A 9,949-nucleotide genomic window follows, 5' to 3' on the forward strand; every position below is an offset into this window, starting at 1 on the left:
GTACACTGGTACAGATAGGAACTGAAAATACAGGGAATCCAGGACGGATGAGCCCTATAGGCTCATTTGAGTAGCAAAATAACAGATTTTAACCCACTGGTGACACAGGAAAAGAACCCTGGCAGCATTGTAGGCTGAGAATCGGTGATTCTGGGTCAGTGGTTCAAACCAACCAACTATATATAGTTTTCATAGGACTTGTTAATTATACTGTATTGCATCGAGGCACTTTTCCTAATTCTGAAGTGGACACTGGCTTTACTACATATTGTCCTTGTTCCTAGATCCACAGCGAAGCATGTACGAGTAATGGGGCACAGGAAGACTGACAGACAATGGGCAATACAGCTGAGAAAGAAAAGAGAATGATCACACAGATGACAAGTAAACATGGGGATCTAGGCATTGTTATTTCAGGAATACTCTGCTTATTTCAATATTTAAAAGAAATGTAGACTTGGGTGTTGAGAGATTCTTCTCTCAGGACTATCTTCTCTCCCAGGGCACCAGACATCTGGCAGGGCCCAGGAGCACTTCAAACCCCTGATCTTCAGACCTCGCACCAAAAGCTCTCGGAGGAAAGAGCAGACGCATGGACTTCAGAGAACAGAAGAAAAGACTTTGCTTTATTGACATCCAACAGAATGTGTTTGGTCTTCCACACAATCTATATGAACAATAGCCAAGCACAATGAGGCATATTAAAACATAGCCAGTTCTAAAGAGCCTGGATATTTCCTGTCACAGAAAAGAAGCATCCTGCCTGTAGACTCATGTTAACATACACAGTACGTTAATATCAATCTCTGTATCATACTCTACACCACACGACGAGGTTCAAGGTCTGCGCCAAACTCATTCTGACAGCATTCAGAAGGCACCTCACAGGACATGCATGACGCTGGCATGTGAGACTGGGCGGATGGGATCTTTTCTATCCGAGAGTGTGGCTCGGTCCTGGAGCCACCTTGGGACCCGTACGTCTTAACATGCACAGACTCTGATGGCCGCAGCCATTGTAAAACAGGTCCAAAAGCTCCTCTGTGACCCCCAGACATGATCATCGCTCAGGGCAATCCCCGCCTTACCAAGAATGAGAGCCGGACAGGAACCTAAGGAGCGAGGTGGTTCCTCTGACCAGGTGATACGGCTTTCAGTCCAAATCGGAGGTTAGAAAGTAATCAAATTTTCAAATGGCTTTGTATGGGTTTACCTTTTGGGCTCTAAAGCATTAATTTTTTTTTAATGCAACAAGAAGTGAATAGCAAGGAATCTTCCTGGAGCAAGGATATGCCCCCCCACCCCCCTCCACCCAGAGGACAAATTCGCAAATAATGAGCCGTAAGGTCTTTGTTGGGTCTCTTTCTTTTTCTCCAGGAGGAATGACCCTTGTTCTTTATCCATGTCCTTTACGGCGGAGACTACCAATGTCATGACACTTTGACAGATTTAAAGCAGCCGTCAATAGGATGGTCCTCTATCCAAGGCATTGTATAAAACAAGAACTTCACTATGAATTTCACACAACAGGCCTCTTTGCCTGCTGCTTTAGATGAAGGTAAACCACACAGCTCTTCCTCAACCTCTTCACTCCAATACTGGGGTGCTCCCCTCCCCAACCAGAGGGGGTGCCCCTCTGTGACAGAGCACACTCAAGCTCACCGGTGACTTTGTCACCGAGGCCCCAGCGTCAGGGAACCATGAGAAACAGGAGCACAACGAAATGATTCCGACCCATCCTCCCTGCCAGGCCCAGGCCTGCTGACCAGCCAAGAGCAGGGCAGCCCGCTGCGCTGGAGAGGAGCAGGCCTAGGCAGAGGCAGGCACAGCACAGAGACCCTGGGGGCCCCCTCCCTCTTGCCTGCACACCCCGATGCTGTCTCGTCCCTTGTCCGGTGTTTCAGCTGGACCCCGACAAGGAAAGTGCAGCCACCCAGCGCGGCACCGTTCTGTCCCCGCAGCAGAACACAATGATGGGGCAGGAGCCCCCGACCTTCGCCCGGACTTCATGGGCACAGGCTAAGTCTTATTCCTCAGGAGGAGCGTGGACGCAGAGCTCTGGCCAGGGTCCCCGCCCGGCTGCTGGCCGCCCTGGAACTTGAGGCTCTGAAGGTTGATGTAGGCACCGTGTTTGAGGAGCACCTCCACCGTCTTGGCGTGCTTGCCCTGGGCGGCCAGGTGCAGCGCACTGAGGCCCCGCTCATCAGACAGGTTGATGCTGTCAGCACTGACCAGCTCCTCCACCACCTCCCAGTGTCCAGAGGCGGCGGCCAGGTGAAGCGCTGTCTGGCTCAATGGCCCACGGGCCAACACATCCACCTTCTCCTCCACTAGCAGCTTGGTGGTGGCAAGGTGTCCACCGCGGGCAGCCAGGTGCAGGGCCGTGCAGCCCTCGGCAGTCAGTGCCTCCTTGTCAGCACCGTGGTGCAGCAGCAACCGCGAGGTGCTCGTGTGGCCCGTCTCGGCGGCCACGTGCAGGGGCGTCTGGGAGAGCTGGTTGCAGATGCCAACGTCGCAGTGCAGGCTGATGAGGATGCGGGCCACACGGTAGTGGCCCCGCTGGGCGGCCAGGTGCAGAGGCGTCCTCCCATCTACTGTCTGGGCATTCACACTCACACCCGGCTGCTTGGCCAGCAGCTTCACGATGGGCAGGTGGCCCTGCCAGGCAGCATAGTGCAGCGGGACCCAGGCGTCCTTGCCCTGCAGGCCGGCATCCACCCCGTGGCGCAGCAGGATGCGCACGATGCTCTCCTGGCCGTGCTGACAGGCCACGTGCACAGGCGTGCGGCCCTCACAGTCCGCCTCGTCGGCGGCCGCATTCTTCTCCAACAGCAGCCGCGTGCTGCTCTCGTCGCCGTTCTGAGCGGCGAAGTGTAGCGCCGTCCACTGGTCCTCGTCCTTGGCATTGACGCTGATCTTGCGGGCCAGCAGCAGCTCCACGACCCCACGCAGCTTCCGCTCCACGGCCAGGTGCAGGGGCGTGGAGCCCTTCCGGTTGGTGAGCGTGGGGTTGGCGTTGTTGAGCAGAAGCCACTTGACGCACTCCTCCTGGCCGGCCTCCACGGCCAGGTGCAGGAGGCTGGCACTGCCCTCCAGGACCAGGTCCACGTCCTGGGGCTGCAGGATCTTCATCAGCCGGCTGGTGTCCCCACACACGATGGCATCCACCAGTTTCTTCTTCTGAATATCCATCGTGCCGAGATCTGCAAGGAGGGGAGAGGCAGGCAGGCTCAGCAGAGACAGGTGGGTCCGGGGCACACTGGCTCACCCCCATCTGTACACCTGACGTCAGTCCCTGCACCTGACTGGGCACAGGTGGGATCGGTGGGACAGCCAGACATGGGCTGTTCTTTTTACTCTCTAAGAGCCACCACTGCGGTGGCTTCCAAATCAATTTGTGAAGGGTCAGAACTTGGACACCGGATCCTACGCAGTGGTCCCTGGCCCTCCCAGCCCATGAGTCACCCGGGCACAGCGGTGTTCTCCACTCACCACCCGTCGAAGGCTCGCGTTCGAATGACAAGGACAGTGACCCTCTGGACGAGAAGGCGGAATCCACCGAGGAGACCCCCGAGAGCCTTTTGCCGCTGCTCGTCGAGGGCAGCTTGGACTCCGAGGAGCTGCGGCTGAGCTCCTCAGGGCCCTCAATGGTCTGAGAGACCCCAGAGTCTAACTGCGACAGCAACTCCGAGAGGCTGTAGTCGTTGTCAAAGGCTGGGGCCGAGGCGCGCTTGAGAGGCGTAGACATGGGCATCGCCTGCCAGGGAGGGAGGGGAGAGGGGAAGGCATGGAGACCACACCATCTATTACTCAGCTCCTCCGGGACACAAATATGGGACAGCAAGGGGAACGACAGGCAGACACTGAATGGTGTTGCCCCCCATTGGACGTCCACCCATCAAGTAAAAAAAAAAAAAGCCAAGCCGACTGCCATCAAGCCGATGCAGACTCATAGTATCCCTACAGGCCGAGGCAGAACTGGCGCTGGGCTTCTGAGGCTGTAATTCTATGGGAGTAGAAAATCTCACCTTTCTCCCACAGAGAAGTGGGTGGTTTCGAACGGCTGACTTTGTGGTTAGCAACCTAACTCGTAACCGCTCTGCCACCTCTGCCACTGGGGCTCCTCATTCAAACTACGCGTCAAAAGGGTGGTGGCTCCCACCCACCTAGAGGCAGCAGGGGAGACAGCCCAGCCGTTCTACCCTGCATACATGGGGTCAAGGGGGGCTGAGGCCACTACGTGGCAACCACCAGCAGCAATGCCAGTGGATGGGCTCTGTCTGGGCAGGGGGCTTTCTTTGTCCAGGTGGACCGTAAAAGAGGGTGTGCTCGGAGCTAATCCTTTCTGAGAGAAGCAAGGAGGCACAGACGGGGGAAGACAGACACAAAGTCCCATGAAGCTGACCAAGGAGAATGGAAGCTGGAAAGATAGAAGGACGCCAGCGTCAACAGAGAGCCCCCCCCACCCCCAGCACCCATGGCCACCCCAAGCTCATGAGCTCAATTTGGACCCTGAGTCTTCTGAAGTGCGTGACAACACATTGGTGTTGGCTGAAGGCACCCACTTGTGCTATTTCTGGTACGCGAATAGGAAACTTTGACACCCGGCACGAGAAAGAGGAGAAGAGCGTCCGTGGCCGCGAGCAAGGTGCAGAATGCAGTATCTGTAACCGTAGACGCAGAGCCCGAGCAACAGTGCTGCCGGAGCCCCGGGCTGGGTCTGCCAGCAGGAGGAAGTCGGAGGGCACCAGTGACTTAACAGAAACGGGAAGTCCATGTTGTCCTGCTCCAGATGCCAGGGGCTAAGTGGCATTACATGCTGCGCTGCGCGGACCAAAGGCAGAACTGGAGCAAGCCGCCAGAGCGCAAGGTGGGAGCGGCCGGATGCTGCCCAGCTAGAAAAGCCCAGTGTTGGCACATGCTCAGCCTCTCAGGAGCAAGCACACCCCATCAGCAGAGAGGGCGACGGCACAGGAGGGGTGTTGTCGGGACGGAACCTGGGTCTCCTGCATGGAAGGCAAGCGTTGCGCCACCGCACCACCGCCTCTTACTCACTGCCATCGAATCAATGCCAACTCAGCGGCCCCTGAGTCCTGCAAATCGAGCTTAGGAACTGAGTGTGGACACCGGCGAAGGTGTGGACATCGACCTAGCTGCCAAGGACCACAGGACTGTCCAATCCAGGACAGACTGACAGGTTGGGAGACAAGACGATTCCTGATGATTGGAAGCAGCCTGTGACCCATGTTCTGCCCTGACCCATGCCCATTCATCTGCTTCCAAATCCCTCTCCTCCTCTTTGGGAACATGAGAGCCTGATTCGTGTTCCCTCCGCCTTCCAGACTGAGTCAGACCCACTTGTTGGCTGCCTTTCTTTTTCTTCCCAGAGGCCAGGTCTGATTTTCACGGTCTCCTCCCTGGGCTAGATTTGTTCCCTGATCCTTGCACTTGCAAACATGCATGCGTGCGCGCGCACACACACACAATTTATGTTCAGACAGTGGGTGTGCCACACAGGTGACTTATCTCCCAACCTCACAAGGCCAGCCTGGAATAAGCTGTGGGACTCGATAAGAAGCTATTTAAAGGCAGTTTATTAGGCTTTACTTTACAAGTCCTGTTATCCTAAAATATACTTAGAGTCCAAGTGCTGGGAAGTTCTTATTGCACCTGAAAAGATTTAAGCGGTGCTCAATAATGGAACCACCATTCGTGAGAAGTTAAAAGATTGTGTGTGTGTGTGTGTGTGTGTGTGTGTGTACACGTATATATGAAACCTAGTGGTGTAGTGGTTACATACTGGGCTGCGATCCACAAGATCGGCAGTTTGAAACCACCAGCAGCTCATGGGAGAAAAAGTGGGCTTTCTACTGCCATGAACAGTTACAGTCTCAGAAACCAACGGGGATCCTATGAGTCAGCACTGATTCAATGGCAGTGAGATAGATAACTATGTTTTTAAAAGAGTCCAGAGACTCAAGCCAGGGGTGCAGAGACACCAAACAAACACCCAAGACCACCAAAACGCCTATTACAGCCCTCCCCCCACCGGCCACCCGGGCCCAGAAGCTACTCGAGGTCCTCTGTCACTCAGTGTCCGGTGGGTGGCTATTTCGTCTCGAGTGAGACCCACAGAGTTTGGGTGGGATGGAGAAAGGTGTCTAGAGCCTGGTGGCCAGCTGGGAGGAAGCACACTTGGTGCTGGGCACAGACCAGGCATGGGCTCCTAACACAGTCTCAGATGTCAGGGTGAGCACCCAGGTTCACGGGGGCACCCTGCACAGCATCAGGGCTGCTTGTGGGCAAAAGCCCCAGCCCCGAAGCCAACAAAGACAGCCAAAAATTATACCCCCCCTAAAAAAAAATGATCCAATTTACCTCGCTCTTGGGCTCAGGGGAACGTTTGCCGTCCAGGTCTGGAGCCGGTTCTCTCACTTCGTCGTCAGGCTTTTTACACAGGTCCTCGGTTTCGGAGGTAATCTCTTTAGGGAGAACAACAGGGCACGTCACTTCTACAGCATGCTACTTCCAAGGTCTAACTGCAGCCACAGCGGGGCAGCCGGCCCACCGGGCTTTGGCACGAGCCTGGGGGAACGGGGATGGGGGTGCTTCTCAGACCTCCCACACAGAGCCTGGCTCACCAGGCAAGCCAGGGGCCCCAGCAGCCTCTGGGGCTCATGAGTGAACTGGGATGAACGCAGGGGCCGCTCTTCTCCGAGATCCTAAAGGAGCATCCCTTCGGGATGCCCGGCTTACATGCTCCTTGGGGTCCAGGGGCAGGGCCCATGCCCCATCCAAGTGGCCATCCCTCTCTGTACTTGGGACTATGTCAATCTCACCAGGCGACTCTCCTAACCAAGCTACACAGGTTGGAAACAAGACCCTCAGCAAAGTGCACCGGGAGCCCCTCAGTCACCTGTCTGAAGACGCATTGTACTGCAGGGTGGGGATGGCTTCAGGGCCCCAGGCAGGTGGACGACTCATCTGTTGGGCTGGGTTCGTGAGCCTGCTGCTCTCCTCTGACCCTGAGGCCTAGGCTGAAGCCCTTTCTATTCAATGCCAGCCGCCAAGGAGGCGAACGGCATGCACCTGAAATAACTCATGTGGTGCTCAACGAGGAAGCAATGCGAGGTACTCTACTTAAGCCAGGGGTGTAAAAGCATCCAGACCACTGCATCCCATATTGTGACCCTCCAGGCCCCACCCCACTCTCACCCCCACCTGGGCAGCCTAGCAGGGGAGCCCGCACACAGGACCGCTCACCTTGGAAGGTGGGCCTTGCTCTTGGGTCGTCCTGCCAGCACCGCTGCATGAGGCGGATCAGGTTGCTGCAGGCGCGAGGCCGGTGCCTGCAGACAGGGGGCAGCTCGGGGCGGTGGCCCTTCACCACCTTCACCATGATGTGCAGAATGTTCTTCTCGTCTGCGAAGGAAAGGTGCACAAGTCACGACAGCTCGGAGCCAGGGGAGGGGGGAGGGCGGCTCATCTACAAGAGGAACCAGGGACCGGGACCGTGGGAAAGCACCCAGGGGCAGGGGCAGTGCCGCCACCTGCCTATCCAAGTCCACGGGCTGTTGCCTGGGAAACGGTGCTTCCTCCCCAGCCCTGCTTCCTAGGAGGCACACACATTCTGGGACATTTTAGGGGGTTACGGTTTACCAGATGGAAGCAGGGTGCTCTATCACGGGGACGATCTTTCTGGGCCTCTAACGCAAAGGAAAAGCAGCAGCTTCAAAGGAGGGAGGCATCTGACAGGGCATGTTCCCAAGTGGCCCAAGCCTGCCCAAAGGCAGCAACGCAGGCACCACAGCATTCGCAGCACCCAGCACCCAAAACAGGGAGCAAAACCTTCCCAGACTCCAGCCCCTACCTCCAACAGCAGCTTCTCCCTCCCCCACCCCTGCAGCTCCCAGAGAGCCAGCCGCAGGGTGCTCTCACCAAGGAGTGGGCAGGACAACACGGGACCCCCTGCTGGGGCCCAGGGTGAGGTTGTACTTCCGTGGGGATGGGCTCAAAGGGCTGCTCCCAGGGCCAGTTTCACTGTCCATCAAGCTCGGGCTGGGTGGTCCAACACTCCCCAGGGGAAGGACCCTCTTTGGAGAGGCGTGTGGAAAACTGGCCCAGAAGTGTCAGGTCCCACACTGTTGGTTGTTTCCCTTCCCCCTGAAATCCCATGTGTAAGCGCCTTCGCCCTGGCTCCCACGATAACCCAGCCTTCCAGAACCAGGCAGCTCCTCTCACTGAACCACCAAGAAACGGACACCTGGAGAGCCCTGCCGCTGGCTGGGCATGGAGCTGCTCCACCGGGTTCCTACACCTTTAAGGTCCCGTCCATATCTGCCAAGCAATAAAAGGCTGGCGCTCAACTATTTATAACACATCCCTGGCCTTCTATCAGACAATGGTAGGCTTGCCAAGGTTAAACAAAAAAGTAGATCACACACAGGCCTCATGAGGGAAAGGAGTCCTTCGGGAAGAAACCATGACAGGTAACAAGGCAAAGCAGATGTCACCCTGTTAGAAGAAGGCTATTGGAATATCCAGTTCTTCCTCCTGTGATGAAGGCAGTCCCAAGATGGCCTAAGTTTTGAGAGCTCCTGAACTACTCTGCGGGTCCAGCACTGATTTTCCACAGCCTCCTTGTCTCGGACCACCCCAACATGTAGAGGGACAAGACCAGACAGCGTCCCTTCCTCCCTCAGCGTAAGGCCGTCACCAGGGCAGCCGCCAACAGCTCCCTAGTCTGCAGCATCCAGACCTGTGGGCCACGTATTCACTGAGCTGTAGCTTTAGGGATTTTTTTTTTTTGGTCACACCTAAAAACACTGTGATTGTCATTGCCCAAGAATTAACGGGAAAGCAGAACAGAACATCAGTGTGGGATCTGGCAGCAGCTAGGAAGTTTGGGCCAATTTTCCACACCTTATGACAGCATCTGCCTGCCTCTGCGGGCGCTCTCTTCCCACGGGCATGTTGGGAGCTGGTGGTCAGGGGAGGCATGTTAGAAACTGGGGAAGGCCGGGTGAGGAGCTGGGGAGGCACATTGGGAACTTGGGGTGAAGGCTGTCAGGACCTTGCAGCTACACTGCGGAGGTATTAGGAGGCGGAGGGAAACGGCTTCCTGGGGATGAAAAGGAAGCTTCTGGTGGCCTGGGGGGAAAGGAAGGGAGGTGTTGAGCTCTGGGGTTGGGTGGTGGGGACCCACTGTGCACAACTGTCACCATCACCAGAACCCTCCCTGTGAGTGTGTTATACTGCAAGAGCACTGCTAGGAGCTGTGGTGTTAGGGTGGTCATCTCTCCTCGAAGAGCCGCCCAGCAGGGCAGGGCAGCTGGACCCCAAGGTAGCCCAGCTGGCCTCGAGGCCCAGGGCAGGCCGGGCCAGCGGTGCCGTCTGAGAGCAGAGAGAGTACATAGAAAGTCCCACTGGCTCCAAAGAGAATCCACTCACCTGCAAACGGTTTCTTCTGGGTAAGCACCCCCCAGAGGACGATGGCAAAGCTGGAAGAGAAACCAGGCGGGTGAGTGCCCTGTGACCCAGACCCCCACGTCAAGGACAGAGCGCTCACACGCAGCAGTGAGGAGGGAGGGAAAACACCCTAACAGCGTCTCCAAAGCGAGATGACACCATGCTGTTTCTCATGAATTTTTAAAAAGGAAAACAACACAACAGAACACGCCATGTTGCTTGCACGGCTGCTCGCTAACCACCACAGCCATGCCAAGGAACGGTATGTTGCCCCGCAGCCAGAGGGGACGGGACCCCAGGCTCTTAGAGAGCACGTCACCACCGCCTGCTCTGTGCCCCAGCACACTCCTGCAAGCATGGGCCAGAAGCGGCTCTCAAGCATGTGCTGAATGTGTGGATGAATGGCAGACCCGCAGCTCACAGCCTCCTCTGCTCTCCTCTCCTCTGCTCTCCTCTCCTCTCCTCTGCTCTCCTCTCCTCT

At 56.5% G+C, this 9,949-nt stretch overlaps 1 protein-coding gene across 1 annotated transcript in view; it reads right to left on the minus strand.

Moving 5' to 3' along the window:
- Positions 1-1,309: 1,309 nt before the first annotated feature.
- The window catches only part of RIPK4 (receptor interacting serine/threonine kinase 4), a 28,547-nt gene continuing 19,907 nt past the window's right edge, over positions 1,310-9,949 (minus strand). The window contains exons 4-8 of the mRNA XM_004696918.2: positions 9,451-9,500; positions 7,264-7,422; positions 6,379-6,482; positions 3,493-3,757; positions 1,310-3,203 (exon numbers count right to left, since the gene is read on the minus strand). Coding sequence (XP_004696975.1) covers positions 2,020-3,203; positions 3,493-3,757; positions 6,379-6,482; positions 7,264-7,422; positions 9,451-9,500 — 1,762 coding nt within the window. The 3' untranslated portion in view covers positions 1,310-2,019. The remainder of the gene's footprint in view (positions 3,204-3,492; positions 3,758-6,378; positions 6,483-7,263; positions 7,423-9,450; positions 9,501-9,949) is intronic.

The sequence above is a fragment of the Echinops telfairi genome, unplaced genomic scaffold, assembly GCF_000313985.2.
Source record: "Echinops telfairi isolate 266 unplaced genomic scaffold, ASM31398v2 ScPeMD7_7469;HRSCAF=8507_0, whole genome shotgun sequence".
Taxonomy (NCBI): domain Eukaryota; kingdom Metazoa; phylum Chordata; class Mammalia; order Afrosoricida; family Tenrecidae; genus Echinops; species Echinops telfairi.